This window comes from Pezoporus wallicus, unplaced genomic scaffold (genome assembly GCF_028554395.1).
Source record: "Pezoporus wallicus isolate ANWC-B61680 ecotype Strahan unplaced genomic scaffold, APGP_CSIRO_Pwel_v1 contig_9608, whole genome shotgun sequence".
Classification (NCBI taxonomy): domain Eukaryota; kingdom Metazoa; phylum Chordata; class Aves; order Psittaciformes; family Psittacidae; genus Pezoporus; species Pezoporus wallicus.
The window spans coordinates 107143-125172 of record NW_026642661.1 but is presented as its reverse complement, the minus strand read 5'-3'; the positions used below and the strand labels follow the sequence as shown (position 1 = coordinate 125172).

The window sequence follows — 18030 nt, the reverse complement described above, 5'->3', positions numbered from 1 at the left end:
TTCCAGCGTGAGCCCTTCCTCCTCATCCTTTTCTGTATGCACAGGGCACGTGTGCTGGTGGCTCTTATTCAGCCTGGAGTCCACCGTAACCCCGATCCTTTTCAGGTCTTTTCAGTGTCCTTTTTGCATTGCTCATCTCTGTGCCTCTGCTGAAGCGCACGCTGTCTGCGCCTGTACTTCTGGGATGTCCTCGCTTGTTAGTGCAAGCATTGCAGCACCCTGGCCCCGTTTGTAGGGCTTTAAGCGGTGTCTCGGGCGCGCTGCGGTGCGTTCCCTCTGAAAACGCCTGTTGAAAATGCCTTGGGCATCCTTGATTTTGATGATTTAGCGCAAGGTGTCCCTGCCCACGGCAGGGGGGTCGCAACCAGATGATCCTTAGGGCCTTTCCGACCCTAACGCTTCTATGATTCTATGATCCCATCCTTACACGGCCCCAAGCCCCTCTCCAGGTTTCCTATAGCCGAATGGATCCCATAAAGCAAAGCCATCCCCTGCCCGTGGGTTGGAGGTAGGGCTGTGGCTTTGCAAGGAGGGTAGGAACGAGCCCATGGGGTTGAGGCTCTCCCACCCTGCTCTGCAGCCCCTCGGTGACCGCAGGGCCTGTCCCCACCTGGAGATGCTTTGCTGTGCTGGTCGCAGTTCAAGTTATCTTCCAGCTCCTTCCATCTGGGAGCCGCGTGTGGGGCAGGAGAACCCCCCCCCAGGCATCTTCACCCCCATGGGGACCGCTCTTGCTGCCTCTGCCCTTGCAGGTGAGGAAGCACGGAGCCAAGCTGCTGGCCTCCATGGTCAGTGGCATGGATGACAAGGATGACCCCCACAACCTGGTTGCGCTGGAGGCCATGTCCAGCCTCTCCAAGCTTCTGGATCACGTGGAGGAGCGAGACATCCAGTCCATGCTGCTGCACATCGCCATCAGGATCCGGCCCTTCTTCGACAGCGTAAGGCTGGGCCAGGGCCACTGCCGGGCTGTCCGGATGAGCTGGGTCAGGGGATCATGGAGCTGGGGTGGGAAGGGAGCTTCAGGCTCCTCCAGCTCCAACCACGGGCAGGGCAGGGACCCCTTCCCCTGGAGCAGGGTGCTCCGAGCCCCTGTGTCCAAGGTGCCCTTGGGCACTGCCAGGGATGGAGCATCCCAAACCTCTCCCTTCAACCCCTGCCATGGGGAAGAACTCCCCAAGCTCCCATCAACTCTTCCCTCTTCCTCCTCCTCCCATCCCTGCCTCCCTTGTCCCAACCCCTCTCCAGGCTCCCTGCAGCCCCTTCAGGCACTGGAGCTGCTCTCAGCTCTCCCCTTCAGGAGCCTTCTCTGCTCCAGCCTCCCCACTGACAGCAGCGTTTCTGCTGCTACTGCTGCAGCCTGGGTGCTGAGTGCTGGGAGCTGGGTGCTGAGTGCTGAGTGCCGGGTGCTGAGTGCTTGGTGCAGGGTGCTGAGTGCAGGGTGCAGGGTGCTGAGTGCTGGGTGCCGGGTGCTGAGTGCTGAGTGCCGGGTGCTGATGCTGAGAGCAGTGAGCTGGGTGCAGGGTGCTGAGTGCTGAGTGCCGGGTGCTGAGTGCTGAGTGCTGGGTACAGAGTGCTGAGTGCAGGGTGCCGGGTGCTGAGTGCTGGGTGCAGGGTGCTGAGTGCAGGGTGCCGGGTGCTGAGTGCTGGGTGCTGAGTGCTGGGTACAGGGTGCTGAGTGCAGGGTGCCGGGTGCTGAGTGCTGGGTGCAGGGTGCTGGGTGCAGGGTGCAGAGTGCAGGGTGCAGGGTGCTGGGTGCAGGGTGCTTAGCGCAGGGTGCTGGGTGCAGAGTGCAGGGTGCTGGGTGCTTAGTGCAGGGTGCAGATTGCAGGGTGCAGATTGCAGGGTGCTGGGTGCAGGGTGCAGAGTGCAGGGTGCTGAGCACAGGGTGCCGGGTGCTGGGTGCAGGGTGCAGGGTGCACAGTGCAGAGTGCAGGGTGCTGAGCACAGGGTGCAGGGTGCCGGGTGCAGGGTGCTGGGTGCCGGTTGCAGGGTGCTGAGTGCTGGGTGCGGAGTGCAGAGTGCAGGGTGCTGGGTGCTGGTTGCAGGATGCAGGGTGCAGGGTGCTGGGTGCTGGTTGCAGGATGCCGGTTGCAGGGTGCCGGGTGCTGGTTGCTGGGTGCAGGGTGCCGGGTGCAGGGTGCTGAGCGCTGAGCGCTGAGCACAGGGTGCAGGGTGCTGGGTGCTGGTTGCAGGATGCCGGTTGCAGGGTGCCGGGTGCTGTTGTCCCGGGCAGGACGTTCCGGTTGCAGCTCTTTCCCTCTGATCCCCCCCTGCCCTGTGCCCAGGAGCAGCCCGAGCTCCGGCTCTCCTCCATCGTCCTCTTCGGCCACCTGAGCCGCTTCAGCCGCGGCCACTGCGAGCTCTTCCTGGAGCAGATCCTCAACGGCCTCGTGCCGCTGCTGCTGCACCTGCAGGACCCGCAGGACCCGCAGCCGGACGTGGTCAACGTGAGTACCCCCTGCACCGCTGCGCGACGCGAACGGGGACCCCCCCCCCCCCCCGCCGCCGCAGCGCGCTGCATCCCCTGCTCTGCACCCAGGCCTGCAAGTTCGCCCTCCGCATGTGCGGCCCCAGCATGGGCTGCGAGGGGCTGCGGGCCATGTTCCGCAACCACCTGCAGGAGGGCAGGAGCCTGCACTACGGGGAGTTCATCAACAACGTCTGCAAGCACCTGGTGAGTGCGGCGCTCCCGTGTCCCCCCTTCCCCTGCTCGGCCCCGTGCCTGCGCTGTGCCGCATCCCTGCTGCCCCTGCCCTAGATGCAGAGCTACCCGGAGATGCTGAACCGCCTGCTCCTCACCAACCTCTTCTACTTCAAGAGCACCTGGGCTGACATCCGAGCGGCAGCGCCCATGTTCATCGGTGGGTGAGGGCCGGGGCTGCAGCGCGGGGATGCATGGGTGATGCCCTTAATGCGGCCTGGAGCAGCCTGGGAGATGCTCCAAGGACCCCAAGCCCGTCTCTGCTCTGGGAGAGGTGGGAGAAGGGGAGAGCTGAGAGCAGCTCCAGTGCCTGAAGGGGCTGCAGGGAGCCTTGGGACAAGGGAGGCAGGGATGGGAGGAGGAGGAAGAGGGAAGAGTTGATGGGAGCTTGGGGAGTTCTTCCCCATGGCAGAGGTTGAAGGGAGAGGTTTGGGATGCTCCATCCCTGGCAGTGCTCGAGGGCAGCTTGGACACAGGGGCTCGGAGCACCCTGCTCCAGGGGAAGGGGTCCCTGCCCGTGGCTGGAACTGGAGGAGCTTTAAGGTCCCTTCCCACCCAAACCTTCCATGGATCCATGTGAGGCTCCTCGGTGGGATCCGGACCAAGCCCTGCCCCTGGACTCTCTCCTCAGGCTTCCTGGTGCTGCACGTGGATGAGGATCACTGTCAGCAAGTGGATCTTGACCAGCTCATTTCGGGTGAGTCACGAGCACCAGAGCTGGGGTTCAGACCCGTGGGATGGGGCTCCTGCTCTTTGGGATGGGGCCCGAGGACCAGCAGCTCTTTAAGGCCGTCACAGCCTCACGTTCCACGTCCCATGGTGTCCCTGCCCATGGCAGGGGGCACGAACTGGATGCTCTTTAAGGTCCCCTGATCCCAACCCATTCCATGACTCCGTGATGTGCAGGTGCAGTGGGATCCCGGCAGCGCCGGCTGCATCCCTGTGAGACCCAGGGCACGCCGGGAGCATCCTTCACCTCCCGAGCAGCCAATGGGTGACCCCGGCACCAGCAGCAATGGGGGGGTCCTGCGGGGATGCTGCTGGTGCTGCGGGGATGCTGCAACAGCCTTCGTGTGGCACAGGGGCTGGGGCTGCAGGGTGGGCTCAGTGGGGTACAGTGGGACCCCCAGAGCCAGGCATGGGCCCCTCATGAGCTCAGCTCCGTGGCTGAGGCTTGGGGGTGTTTGCTGCAGGTTTGGATGCTCAGGGGTGTTTGCAGCAGGTTTGGATGCCCAGGAAGGGCTCAGGGGTGTTCGCAGCAGGTTTGGATGCTCAGGAAGGGCTCAGGGGTGTTCGCAGCAGGTTTGGATGCTCAGGGAGGGCTCAGGGGTGTTTGCAGCAGGTTTGGATGCTCAGGAAGGGCTCAGGGGTGTTCGCAGCAGGTTTGGATGCTCAGGAAGGGCTCAGGGGTGTTCGCAGCAGGTTTGGATGCCCAGGAAGGGCTCAGGGGTGTTTGCAGCAGGTTTGGATGCCCAGGAAGGGCTCAGGGGTGTTCGCAGCAGGTTTGGATGCCCAGGGGTGTTCACAGCAGGTTTGGATGCCCAGGAAGGGCTCAGGGGTGTTCACAGCAGGTTTGGATGCTCAGGAAGGGCTCAGGGGTGTTTGCAGCAGGTTTGGATGCTCAGGGGTGTTCGCAGCAGGTTTGGATGCTCAGGGAGGGCTCAGGGGTGTTCGCAGCAGGTTTGGATGGATGCTCAGGGGTGTTCACAGCAGGTTTGGATGCTCAGGGAGGGCTCAGGGGTGTTTGCAGCAGGTTTGGATGCTCAGGGAGGGCTCAGGGGTGTTCACAGCAGGTTTGGATGCTCAGGGAGGGCTCAGGGGTGTTCACAGCAGGTTTGGATGCTCAGGAAGGGCTCAGGGGTGTTCGCAGCAGGTTTGGATGCTCAGGGAGGGCTCAGGGGTGTTCGCAGCAGGTTTGGATGCTCAGGGGTGTTCGCAGCAGGTTTGGATGCCCAGGAAGGGCTCAGGGGTGTTCACAGCAGGTTTGGATGCTCAGGAAGGGCTCAGGGGTGTTCACAGCAGGTTTGGATGCTCAGGAAGGGCTCAGGGGTGTTCACAGCAGGTTTGGATGCTCAGGAAGGTTTGGATGCCCAGGAAGGGCTCAGGGGTGTTTGCAGCAGGTTTGGATGCTCAGGAAGGGCTCAGGGGTGTTCGCAGCAGGTTTGGATGCCCAGGAAGGGCTCAGGGGTGTTCACAGCAGGTTTGGATGCTCAGGAAGGGCTCAGGGGTGTTCGCAGCAGGTTTGGATGCCCAGGAAGGGCTCAGGGGTGTTCGCAGCAGGTTTGGATGCTCAGGGGTGTTCACAGCAGGTTTGGATGCTCAGGGAGGGCTCAGGGGTGTTCGCAGCAGGTTTGGATGCTCAGGGAGGGCTCAGGGGTGTTTGCAGCAGGTTTGGATGCTCAGGAAGGGCTCAGGGGTGTTCACAGCAGGTTTGGATGCTCAGGGGTGTTCACAGCAGGTTTGGATGCCCAGGAAGGGCTCAGGGGTGTTCGCAGCAGGTTTGGATGCTCAGGAAGGGCTCGGGCATCCTTTGCCGTGCCCGCAGCCGCTCGCGGTCTCCCCGCGCTGGGCTCCGCGCAGCCCCCTTGCCGCCGGTGCCCTTTTGGAGCGGCGTTAAGCGATTTTCCTGGATCTCCGGGCTTTTTCCCCGTCGCGGTGACCTCATCGCATGCAGTCATGCTCGGAAAGCGCCGGAGCGTGCCAGAGGCGGCTTAAAAAGCACTAAAAAAGGAAAAACCATCTTTCCGTTGGCCCGCCGAGCCCGGGCCAGAAGAAAAGGGGCCTTTTCTGTGCGCTCCGAGTGAAAGGCGATCCGCCCGCCGGTGAGTAATGCCTGGAGCCGGCAGCGCGGATTGGGTTGCGAGAGCTTCCCGTGTTGAGCCGGCTCCAGGGGGGCCGGGCTGGCTGCAGGTGCCCCCCCCCCCCCCCCGCCGGTGGGGCTGGGAGCCGATGGGGAAGCACCGGGAGCCGCTCCAGGCGCTGGGGTTGAGGGGAGCGTGGGGACGGTGCTGTCTGCACCCCCCCTTGGCAGGGCCGGGGGAGCCCCAGCTCCTGCCCCACATCCCCTGGACCCCCGCCCCCAGCGTCGGGGGGCATCGCAGCAGAGTAAAGGGTGCTGGGGTGAGGGGGGGTCCAGCCCTTGGGGTGTGATGGGGATGGGGATGGAGCCAGCAGAGGGTCCGGTACCCCTGGGTTCGATTCATGGTCATGGAGTCATGGGACGGGTTGGGATGAAGGGAGCTGAAAGCTGCTCCAGCTCCAACCCCTTCCACCGGAGCAGGGTGCTCCGAGCCCCTGTGTCCAAGCTGCCCCTGAGCACTGCCAGGGATGGAGCATCCCAAACCTCTCCCTTCAACCCCTGCCATGGGGAAGAACTCCCCAAGCTCCCATCAACTCTTCCCTCTTATCCCATCCCAACCCCTCTCCAGGCTCCCCGCAGCCCCTTCAGGCTCTGGGGCTGCTCTCAGGTCCCGCAGGATCCCCTCTGGGGCCGGGTTTGGGTCCTGCCCCCCTCCAACCTCTCTGTGCTCTGCTCCTCCCAGCTCTGAACCTGCTCCTGAAGGACCCCGTCCCCTCGGTCCGTGTGAAGGTGGCCGAGACCCTGGGCCGCCTGGTGCGGATCCTGTGAGCAGGGATCCAGGGCCGGGTCCTCGCCGTGGCCAACCCCAGGGCACTGCTGCATCCGCCCCATCGGCAGCTCCATCCTCACCCCCTGCTCCCGCCGGCCCCGGACCACGGTGGGCATTGGTTGTTCAATGGGATGGGTTATGGGGGGTCCTCGGTGGGTGGGAAGGGGCTGTTGGGGCCATGGGTTGGCAGCACCCCTGCTCAGGATGGAGCCCCCAAACCCGCTGCTGCTGCTGATCCTGGGTCCCCATCGCTGGGTGCTGTTGGTGGCTGAACCCCCCCCTCCCCAGGTACTTGTACATAAGTGTATTTTTAAATAAAGCTCTTTGCTCCTCAAGCTTTGGGGGTGAAGGGGCCGGTGGGGACCCCCCCACTGCTGCCCCCTGAGGTGGCCATGGGGGGGGTCTATGGGGAGGGAGCAGCGTGGGATGTGCCTGTGCAGGATCCCCTATGGAGGAAGATGCTCGGTCACCCAAAGGGGCAGTGCGGGCTCTACCCAAGGGGTGCCCCAGTGCTGGTCCTGCCCCATGTGAGTGGTGCTGGTGCTGCCCCATCTCCCCCCGCTCTGGGTCTTTGTCTCCTGTTCCCATCCCTGCTCCCTGGGCTGGGAGCTCACCCGCTCTGAGGGTGCTTCCACCACAAACCAGCAGCACTGAGGGAGCTATGGGGGGGTCCCGGCGCACAGCCCGGCTCCATCCTCCTCCTCCTCAGCGCCCCCCAAGAGCTCTTGGCCCTGGCACTACCAATGGGACCACAGGGCAGCACATGGGGGTCCTCCTCTGGGTCCATTGGGACTGCTCCCCCCCCCGGGTGACCCTATTTGCTCTGGGGGGTTCACCCCATCACCTGCAGGGCACCACCGGAGGCACCAGCACTGAGAAGGGTTTTCGGGGGGGGGGGGGCTCCACGTGTCCCTATTCCAGCCCTGCAGGAAGCAGCACGGGGATGTACCCCAAAGGATTTAATGGGGAAGGGGCTGTGGATCCCGGCACCGCGCCGAGATGCTGGCGCCGGGCAGCAGCTACGTGTAGAGCCGGATGGTGCCGTCGGCGCCGGAGGAGAAGACCCAGGGCTGTGTGGGGTGGAAGAGCACGTCCAGGACCCCCAGGTCCAGCGTTGGTGCGTGGCCCTTGAGCACCTTGACGGGCACCAGCAATGGGTTCTGCAGGAGGTCGCTGCGGAGGAGGAGGAGGAGGAGGAGGAGGATGCTCAGGGATGGAGCACGAACCGGGGCGGAAAAGCCCTTTAGGCTCCTCAGGTCTAACCCCAGCACTGCCAAGGCCACCCCTGACCCACGGCTGCGGGGTTTGGGGTTCATCCCCCGCTTCCGAGCCCATCCCCAGCCCCAGCCCCACACGTACTTGTAGACCATCCCGTGGCACACGATGACGGTGCCGTCGTCCGAGGCCGAGGCGAAGAGCGGGTACCGCTTGTGGAAGGCCACGCTCCGCAGGGCTCGCTTGTGGTGCCTGCAGGGCCAGGGCATGGGGACAAGGAGGGCAGGGGATGGAGGATCTGCCCCTGCGCCCGTGGACCCGGCTCTGCTCTCGATCAGGGAATGGCTTGGGTGCAAAGGGACCTTGAGGCTCCTCCAGGGAGCAGGGACCCCTTCCCCTGGAGCAGGGTGCTCCGAGCCCCTGTGTCCAAGCTGCCCTTGAGCACTGCCAGGGATGGAGCATCCCAAACCTCTCCCTTCAACCCCTTCCATGGGGAAGAACTCCCCAAGCTCCCATCAACTCTTCCCTCTTCCTCCTCCTCCCATCCCTGCCTCCCTTGTCCCAAGGCTCCCTGCAGCCCCTTCAGGCCCTGGAGCTGCTCTCAGCTCTCCCCTTCAGGACCCTTCTCTGCTCCAGCCTCCCCATTGACAGCGACGTTTCTGCTGCTGCTGCTGCAGCCTGGGTGCTGGGTGCTGGGTGCTGGGAGCTGGGTGCTGGGTGCAGGGTGCTGGGAGCTGGGTGCTGGGAGCTGGATGCTGGGAGCTGGGTGCAGGGTGATGGGTGCAGAGTGCTGGGTGCAGGGTGCTGGGAGCTGGGAGCTGGGTGCTGGATGCAGGGTGCTGGGTCTAGGGTGCTGGGTGCAGGGTGCTGGGTCTAGGGTGCTGGGTGCAGGGTGCAGGGTGCTGGGTGTTGGGTGCTGGGAGCTGTGTGCTGGGTGCAGGTGCTGGGTGCTGGGTGCAGAGAGCTGGGTGCAGGGTGCAGGGTGCTGGGTGCAGGGTGCTGGGTGCAGGGTGCAGGGTGCTGGGTGCAGGGTGCTGGGTGCATGGTGCTAGGTGTTGAGTGCAGGGTGCTGGGTGCAGGGTGCTGGGTGCAGGGTGCTGGGAGCTGGGTGCTGGATGCAGGGTGCTGGGTGCAGGGTGCTGGGTGCAGGGTGCTGGGTGCAGGGTGCTGGGTGCATGGTGCTGGGAGCTGGGTGCATGGTGCTGGGAGCTGGGTGCTGGATGCAGGGTGCTGGGTGCAGGGTGCTGGGTGCATGGTGCTAGATGTTGAGTGCAGGGTGCTGGATGCTGCCGCTTCCCAGACATCTCCAAGCCCCGCTGACCTCTGGTCCCCGTCCCCAGCCCAGCACAGGAGGCACCAGCACCAGGGCAGCGCCCCGATGGGCTCCATCCTGCTCCATCCCCCCCAAGGAGAGGGAAGAGGCCTCAGGGTGCTGGGGAGGGGGGGGGGGCGTCAATGGGGAGCCACGGGCTCACCTCAGCATCTGGTAGGGTCTGGTGGAGAGGTCCAGGTCGAACCAGGCCAGTTTGCTGTCGTAGCTGCCACAGATGATGTTGTCACCTGTACGAGGCAACTGGGGCTTAGCAGGGACCCGAACCCCCCCCCATTGTCCTGCCTGCACCCCACGCTGCCCCGGCACCTACCCCCGGGGTGGATGGCCATGCTGGACACCCACTTGCAGTTGCTCATGAGCTTCTTGGTGAGCTCCTGCTTGAGCAGGTTGTAGACGCGGACGTAACGCTGCGTGGCCACGAAGAAATAGGGCCGGACGGGGTGGAAGAGCACGCACTGCACCAGCCCCTTGCCGCGGCGGAAGGGGCTCTGGCTCCAACGCTTGCTGCTCTGGTGGATGAGCACCTGCATGCTGCCGTTGTCCGCCACGACGCTGGCGAAGTAATCCCCTTTGCCGTGCCACGTGAGCTGCTTCACGGCCTGCGGGGCAGGGCTCTCAGTGGGGCTGCCCCATAGCGCCCGCCGCCCGCCGCCGTGCCCCCGCGCCCACCTTGGCGTGCTGCACGAGCAGGCGGACGCCTCGGCTCTGCTCCTCCGCGCTGGCCGTCACCCACTGCACCGGCTGGAGCCGCTCCTCCTCGGGGGGCACGAAGGAGGCCAGGACCTGGTCCGTGGCCCCATAGAGGAGCTTGTCCCCCAGGCAGGGGTTCACCAGCAGCACCGACTGCTCCCTGCGGAGCCGGGGCGAGGGGGGGAAGGATGCGGGTGAGGAGATGGAAACCCCTCTGCAAGCCGTGGGATGGCCCCACGGGCAATGGGGGGGATGTGGGGCTCTGCAAGGAGTCAGCTCCTTCCATAGCCCGAACGCCCTGTGGGGCACTGGGGATGGGGGGCAGTGCCCGGGGCAGGGACTGATGGAACCCCTGAGGTGGGAGAAGCATCAAACCCACGTCCCCGGGTGCCACCCCCACACAGATGCCCCGGAGCCATCACCCCCAGGGCGATGGGGCCACCAAAGGCAGGGTCCCAGCGATCCCCATTGATGCTGTGGGGCGGCACCAGCCTGGAGGTGCCCCTTGGGCAGGCTCCGGCACAGGGAACACCCCCCCCCTCCAGCTGTGGGTGCTGTTGATGCTGTGGATGCTGTGGGTGCTGTGGATGCTGTGGGGGCTGTGGGTGCTGTGGGGGCTGTGGATGCTGTGGATGCTGTGGGTGCTGTGGATGCTGTGGATGCTGTGGGTGCCTGTGGGTGCTCCTGTGGGTGCTGTGGGTGCTGCGGGGCTGCGGGGGCGGTGGGTGTTGTGGGCGCTGTGGGCGCTGTGGCTGCTGTGGGTGCTGTGGGTGCTGTGGATGCTGTGGATGCTGTGGGTGCTGTGGATGCTGTTGATGCTGTGGGTGCTGTGGATGCTGTGGGTGCTGTGGATGCTGTGGGTGCTGTGGATGCTGTTGATGCTGTGGGTGCTGTGGGTGCTGTGGATGCTGTGGGTGCTGTGGGTGCTGTGGATGCTGTGGGTGCTGTGGATGCTGTGGGTGCTGTGGGTGCTGTGGGCGCTGTGGATGCTGTGGGTGCTGTGGATGCTGTTGATGCTGTGGGTGCTGTGGATGCTGTTGATGCTGTGGGTGCTGTGGGTGCTGTTGATGCTGTGGGTGCTGTGGATGCTGTTGATGCTGTGGGTGCTGTGGATGCTGTTGATGCTGTGGGTGCTGTGGGTGCTGTGGGCGCTGCGGGGACACTCACACGGCGATGGCCACCAAGCAGATGGAGGGGTTGGGGTTCCATGCGAGGCTCTTCACCACGCCCCCGACGGGCAGGGTCCGCACGCAGCGGGCGGTGCTCACCTCCCAGAACCGCACGGAGCCGTCGTCGGAGCCTGGGGGGCACCGGGGCAGGGCAGGGAGGAAGGGGGGGGGGGGGGACGACACGGATGGATGGGGGCTGGGTGAGGGGGGGGACCCCAGGACCCAGCCCAGAACCAACCCCCCCCCCCCCCCCGTGTGCTGGGGGCACCCAGAGCGGGAGCAGCGATGCAATGGGGGGGGGATCCTGCCCCGGGGCTGCGGGAAGCAGAGAGCAGCTCCAGGGCATGAAGGGGCTGCAGGGAGCATGGAGAGGGGTTGGGATGAGGGATGGGAGGAGGAGGAAGAGGGAAGAGTTGATGGGAGCTTGGGGAGTTCTTCCCCATGGGAGAGGTTTGGGATGCTCCATCCCTGGCAGTGCTCGAGGGCAGCTTGGACACAGGGGCTCGGAGCACCCTGCTCCAGGGGAAGGGGTCCCTGCTCCCTGCAGGAGCTTTAAGCTCCGTTCATCCCAACCCATCCCACGGCTCCATGAGCACGGAGCTCCAGGCCCTGAGGCAGAGCAGCTCCGCGCCCCACGGCTCTGCCCCACACAGCAGCTCCTCCACCCCAGTCACGATGCAACCCGGGGTGGGGGGAGGCTGGCGCCAGGGCACGGGCCCCATCCTGCATCTCCATCCCGCGGTGCCTGCAGCTCCCGTGCTGGCTCCACCGCCCCGTCTGCAGCCGCTCCCATCCCTGGCTTCTCCCACGGGGTTACTTTGAACGCCTGAGCTCAGCCCCACTGCCAGCCCCACACCGGGATCTGCGCCTTGCTCGGGCAGCACCGGAGCAGGAACCCCCCCAGGGACCCCTTCCCCTGGAGCAGGGTGCTCCGAGCCCCTGTGTCCAAGCTGCCCTCGAGCACTGCCAGGGATGGAGCATCCCAAACCTCTCCCATGGGAAGAACTCCCCAAGCTCCCATCAACTCTTCCCTCTTCCTCCTCCTCCCATCCCTGCCTCCCTTGTCCCAAGGCTCCCCGCAGCCCCTTCAGGCCCTGGAGCAGCCCCAGCCCTGGGAGCACCCGGCCCAGTGTGGGGGTCACATCCTTACCCGACACCAGCCACTGCCCGCTGGGGCTGATGCTGAGGCAGCGCACCAGGCTCGTGTGCCCGCGGTACACCTGGGGATGGAGGCAGGAGCAGGACGTGGGCGAGGGCACCCATGGGCCCCCGGAGCGAGCCCCAGCCCCGTGCACCCACTCACCAGGGCCTGGGTGGTGGGGAAGGGCTGCAGATCCCGGGGTTTGGGCAGCTTGGGGATGAGATCCTCCGGATCCACGTTGACCTGGGAGTGGGAGAGGCACCCAGGCCGCAGCTCAGCACCCCGGGGTGGGTGCCCTGCGCGCCACGGGCAGGCTCGGGCTCGAGAGCCCAAGCTCAGGGCTTGGAGCAGGAAGGGAGCACAGGAGAGGGCTCATGGAAGGGTGGGCACGTCCCGGATCCCAGCTCAGGAGCTGGGCTGGGACCGGTGCTGAGGGGAGGTGCTGGGCGCCAGGAGCAGGGGTGATGGGCGCCAGGAGCAGGGGATGGGTGCAGGAGATGGGCACCAGGAGCAGGGGTTGGGTGCAGGTGATGGGCGCCAGGAGCAGGGGTTGGGTGCAGGAGATGGGCACCAGGAGCAGGGGTTGGGTGCAGGTGATGGGCACCAGGAGCAGGGGTTGGGTGCAGGTGATGGGCGCCAGGAGCAGGGGTTGGGTGCAGGAGATGGGCACCAGGAGCAGGGGTTGGATGCAGGTGATGGGCGCCAGGAGCAGGGGTTGGGTGCAGGAGATGGGCACCAGGAGCAGGGGTTGGGTGCAGGTGATGGGCACCAGGAGCAGGGGTTGGGTGCTGGGTGCTGGGCACCAGGAGCAGGGTTTGGGTGCAGGAGATGGGCACCAGGAGCAGGGATTGGGTGCAGGAGATGGGCACCAGGAGCAGGGGTTGGGTGCAGGTGCTGGGCACCAGGAGCAGGGGTTGGGTGCAGGAGATGGGCACCAGGAGCAGGGTTTGGGTGCAGGTGCTGGGCACCAGGAGCAGGGGTTGGGTGCAGGGCACCAGGAGCAGGGGTTGGGTGCAGGAGATGGGCACCAGGAGCAGGGTTTGGGTGCAGGTGATGGGCACCAGGAGCAGGGGTTGGGTGCTGGGCACCAGGAGCAGGGGCTGGGTGCAGGTGATGGGCACCAGGAGCAGGGATTGGGTGCAGGTGATGGGCACCAGGAGCAGGGGTTGGGTGCTGGGTGCAGGGCACCAGGAGCAGGGGTTGGGTGCAGGTGATGGGCACCAGGAGCAGGGGTTGGGTGCTGGGTGCTGGGCACCAGGAGCAGGGTTTGGGTGCAGGAGATGGGCACCAGGAGCAGGGGTTGGGTGCAGGAGATGGGCACCAGGAGCAGGAGCAGGGGTTGGGTGCAGGGCACCAGGAGCAGGGGTTGGGTGCAGGTGATGGGCACCAGGAGCAGGGGTTGGGTGCAGGTGATGGGCACCAGGAGCAGGGGTTGGGTGCAGGAGATGGGCACCAGGAGCAGGGGTTGGGTGCAGGAGATGGGCACCAGGAGCAGGGGTTGGGTGCAGGTGCTGGGCACCAGGAGCAGGGTTTGGGTGCAGGTGCTGGGCACCAGGAGCAGGGGTTGGGTGCAGGTGCTGGGCACCAGGAGCAGGGGTTGGGTGCTGGGTGCAGGGCACCAGGAGCAGGGGTTGGGTGCAGGAGATGGGCACAAGGAGCAGGGGTTGGGTGCAGGGCACCAGGAGCAGGGGTTGGGTGCAGGAGATGGGCACCAGGAGCAGGGGTTGGGTGCAGGGTGCAGGTGCTGGGCACCAGGAGCAGGGGTTGGGTGCTGGGTGCTGGGCACCAGGAGCAGGGGTTGGGTGCTGGGTGCAGGGCACCAGGAGCAGGGGTTGGGTGCAGGTGCAGGGCACCAGGAGCAGGGGTTGGGTGCAGGGCACCAGGAGCAGGGGCTGGGTGCTGGGCACCAGGAGCAGGGGTTGGGTGCAGGTGATGGGCACCAGGAGCAGGGGTTGGGTGCTGGGTGCAGGGCACCAGGAGCAGGGGTTGGGTGCAGGGCACCAGGAGCAGGGGCTGGGTGCTGGGCACCAGGAGCAGGGGTTGGGTGCAGGTGATGGGCACCAGGAGCAGGGGTTGGGTGCTCGGTGCAGGGCACCAGGAGCAGGGGTTGGGTGCAGGTGATGGGCACCAGGAGCAGGGGTTGGGTGCTGGGTGCTGGGCACCAGGAGCAGGGGTTGGGTGCTGGGTGCTGGGCACCCGGATCTGTGGCTGCCCCCTTGGGGCACCCAGGGGCTGGAGCCGATCCCGGAGCCCCCCCTCGCCCCCCAGGCCCCTCACCCTCATCCTCCTCTGGCGCGGGCAGAGGTAGAGGTCGAGGCAGCGCTCGAAGCGCTCGTGGATGAAGCGGGGGAACGCGGGCACTGCCCGCAGGCTGCGGTGCTGCTGCGGCACGAGGCTCAGCCTCCGCTCCGCCGGCTCCTGCTGCTCCCACGCCAGCCTCTGTGGGGCGGGGGGGCCCCGTCAGTGGGGACAGAGGCACCCCCGGGGCCGCCCTGCCCTGCTTCCAGCCCCCCCGCCCCAAACCTCAGCCCCATGGGGATGCGCCGCCTCCCTCTGGGTGCAGGATGGGGCCCGCCGCGGCAGCGCCTTCACCCTGGACCCCGTTCCCTGCTGTTGCCCCCCGGGAGCTCCCCCCACTCCTCAAGGCTGAGCACCCTTTGCTCCCCTCGCGAGGTCTCCGCCGGATCTGGTCCCTTGGGTGCCCTTCCAAAGCGCATCCCAAACCCCCCCCCCCCTGCATCCCAGCATCACCGCGCTGCCCCACGGCTCCTGGGGCCCCCTCACCTCCTCCTCGCTGAGCAGGTACTCGGGAGGGGGGTTGTAGGACTCCTCGTGCCCCGGCAGCTTCATCTTCGGGGCCGGGACGTGCATCTTGTGGCGGCCCAGGATGGAGTTGGGATCCTCGTGCGCCCAGAGGTCGTAGTAGGCGGGCGTCTCGTCCTTGGGCTTCCGAGGCTTGATCCAGCCCATCTTGATGGCATGGACCAGCTTGGAGACCTGTGGGGCAGGGGAGGAGGTGGGGCGGGGAGGAACCGGAGGCTCCTGCGGCCCGCTGGGGCCCGCAGCACGGCCCAGGGGTGGGAGGAGAGGACACGGCCGTGTCCATCACCTTCTCCTTCTCGACGAGCGAGGGGATGAAGCTCCTCTTGTCGGCGGGGCGGTTGGTGACCGGGTGCAGCATCACCTCGTGCGTGAAGAAGTCCACGGCGGGCTGGGGAGGACACAGACGGAGGCAGAGGGACGCTGCGGCCGCTGCCCGCCGTGGGGCAGCCCCGTGGCCGCAGCGACAGCACGGCCCCGGCCCCACCTCGTAGGGGTCGAAGCGGACGTCCCCGAAGTGCCCCTTCTGCAGCCGCTGCACCAACGCCACCTCCTCGTCGCTCAGCCTCAGGTCTGCGCCCGTCCTCCCGTCCTGCACCGTCCTCCTGCGCGGCAGCCAGCGGGGCTCCCACCCAGCCCGCACCGGGGGGCACCCGGAGCTCTCCACCCCACATGGGCCCCGTTCCCGAGGCGCTCACCAGTAGTCGGGGTTCTCCATCTTCTCCAGGAACAGGTCCAGCTCGTCCTTGCTCCGGAGGGGTTTGTAGATCTTCCTGCCCTCCAGGTCGTAGCCGATGTGGGGGAAGTCCTGGTACCACTCCATGGGGATGTTGCCCACCGTGTTGCGGATGTCCTGCGGGGGAAGCAGAGGGGCAAGGGCGTGAGGGGAGGGCTGGGGGGCAGCACTGCAGGCGGACGCACCCCACTGCGCGCCGGGGGGGGGTCAGACGCACTTGGGGAAGGTGATGTCCTCCCTTCTGCATCCTCGGTGCCCATCTGCAGGGCAGCGAGGATGCCCCAAGCACCCCCCCGATGCCCTGGTACCACACAGGGCTGGAGATGGGAGCGCCAGGATGGGGCTCTGCACATGGCCATGGGACCCACACATGGCCACGGGACCCACACATGGCCACGGGACCCACAGCTCCATGGCTTTGGTACCACACATGGCCATGGGACCCACACATGGCCACGGGACCCACAGCTCCATGGCTTTGGTACCACACATGGCCATGGGACCCACAGCTCCATGGCTTTGGGTACCACACATGGCCACAGGACCCACACATGGCCACAGGACCCACAGCTCCATGGCTTTGGTACCACACATGGCCATGGGACCCACAGCTCCATGGCTTTGGGTTCCACACATGGCAATGGGTCCCACAGCCCCATGGCTTTGGTCACCACACATGGCCATGGGTCCCACAGCCCCATGGCTCTGAGCAGCTACATGAGGGCAGACGGGACCTGATGGTGGGGTCCTGCCCCGCTGCCCTCGGGAAGCAGAGACCCCATCCCCAGTTGCACCCCATGGGACGGAGGTGTGAAGCGACCTGTGCCCCACACCCCCCCCCCGGCTCCATCTGGTCCCCATAAACACCCTGCACACCAGGAGGGGAAGCAGCAGGAGCCCCGGGAAGGCCGGGCCTGGACCCATCCATCACCCCCACGCCGTCAGCGCAGGATGCGAGCACCCCATCGGGATCGGGGCAGGACGGGCTCCATGCCCTCGTCCCATAGCACAGAGACCCCAGTGCCCAGCTCCGGCTGCTGGGGCAGGGAGCAAACCCCATAGCCCTGCTGGAGCTGAGCCCGTGGGCTCGGCTCTGACAGCTCCCATCGGGATGCACGCGCCTGGGGGTACTCCCCACAGCGGGACCCCCATGTCCGTGCCCTGTCCCCCCCCTTCCCCCAGCCAGGCTTGGTCCAGGGCAGCCCCAATCCCCTCCAGGTGCCCGTGGGGCCGGGAGCGCGGCGCTGCCGTCACTCCCTCGGCCTCCCCGCCTGGAAGTTGCTCTTGGATGGGCCCTGGGCATTCCTGGCCCCACATTCCTGGCAGCCGGAGCCTTCCCTTGAAAATATCCGGTCCACGTGGAGGGGAGAACGCGGCCGGCGCAGCCCCACCGGGGTCCTGAGGAGGAGGCCGGTGGCCTTCATCGGGATCAAAGCTCGGTGCCTGCCCTGGACCAGGGTCCTGAGCACCGCCCGCAGCACCTCCAGGCTGGGGCAGGTGGGGAAGTTAACCCTGCAGTGGGGCTGGGCTTGGCATGGCGTGGGGATGCGCTATGGGGTGCGTCATTAGGATGGGTTATGGGGTGGGTCATTAGGATGGGTTATGGGGTGGGTTATGGGGTGGGTTATGGGGTGAGTCATTAGGATGGGTTATGGGGATGGGTCATTAGGGGATGGGTCATTAGGATGGGTTATGGGGTGGGTCATTAGGATGGGTGGGGTGGGTTATGGGGGGTGAGTGGGTTATGGGGTGCGTCATTAGGATGGGTTATGGGGGGGGTCATTAGGATGGGTTCTGGGGTGGGTTTTGGGGTGGGTTATGGGGTGAGTCATTAGGATGGGTTATGGGGATGGGTCATTAGGATGGGTTATGGGGTGGGTCATTAGGATGGGTTATGGGGATGGGACATTAAGATGGGTTATGGGGATGGGTCACTAGGATGGGTTATGGGGTTGGTCATTAGGATGGGTTATGGGGATGGGTCATTAGGATGGGTTATGGGGATGGGACATTAGGATGGGTTATGGGGATGGGTCACTAGGACGGGTTATGGGGTGGTTCATTAGGATGGGTTATGGGGATGGGTCACTAGGACAGGTTATGGGGATGGGTCACTAGGATGGGTTATGGGGATGGGTCACTAGGACAGGTTATGGGGTGGTTCATTAGGATGGGTTATGGGGATGGGACATTAGGACGGGTGATGGGGTGGTTCATTAGGATGGGTTATGGGGTTGGGTCACTAGGATGGGTTATGGGGTGGTTCATTAGGATGGGTTATGGGGATGGGACGTTAGGATGGGTTATGGGGATGGGACATTAGGATGGGTTGTGGGGCAGTCACGGGGGCAGGAGCGGGCTCTGCACCCTCGCACTCCTCTGGAGCTGCAGAAACCCTTGTGCTGCTCTCGGGGGGGGAACCGGCGCGCTCCAGGCAGGAGCTGTGGTGGAGGCGGGCAGCTCCTCAAGGGTTAATGCTCCCTCTCTGCCCCATTGGCAGCAGCAGCAGCACGAGGATGGATTTGGTCTTGCTGCGGGGAGGGGAGGGGGCTCTCAGGGGCTCCCTTTGCCCGGCACCAATCCTGAGCAGGAG

The 18030-nt window shown here is 65.8% G+C and overlaps 2 protein-coding genes across 2 annotated transcripts; one reads left to right on the top strand and one right to left on the bottom strand.

Annotated features, from left to right (window-relative positions):
* Positions 1–720: 720 nt before the first annotated feature.
* LOC130611309 (maestro heat-like repeat-containing protein family member 1) lies at positions 721–6332 on the top strand. Its single transcript, XM_057431934.1, has 6 exons — positions 721–941; positions 2289–2450; positions 2543–2677; positions 2762–2864; positions 3336–3401; positions 6247–6332. The coding sequence occupies exons 1-6, from the start codon at positions 786–788 to the stop codon at positions 6330–6332; spliced, it is 708 nt and encodes a 235-aa protein (XP_057287917.1). The 5' UTR covers positions 721–785.
* Positions 6333–7352: 1020 nt separating this feature from the next.
* Positions 7353–16861, bottom strand: BOP1 (BOP1 ribosomal biogenesis factor). Its single transcript, XM_057431933.1, has 14 exons — positions 16709–16861; positions 15400–15554; positions 15189–15306; positions 14991–15092; positions 14666–14878; positions 14159–14320; positions 12044–12124; positions 11891–11960; positions 10739–10871; positions 9551–9731; positions 9192–9480; positions 9024–9108; positions 7693–7800; positions 7353–7506 (listed from the first exon to the last, which is right to left on the bottom strand). Exons 1-14 carry the CDS (start codon positions 16859–16861, stop codon positions 7353–7355), a joined length of 2004 nt encoding a protein of 667 aa, XP_057287916.1.
* Positions 16862–18030: the final 1169 nt, after the last annotated feature.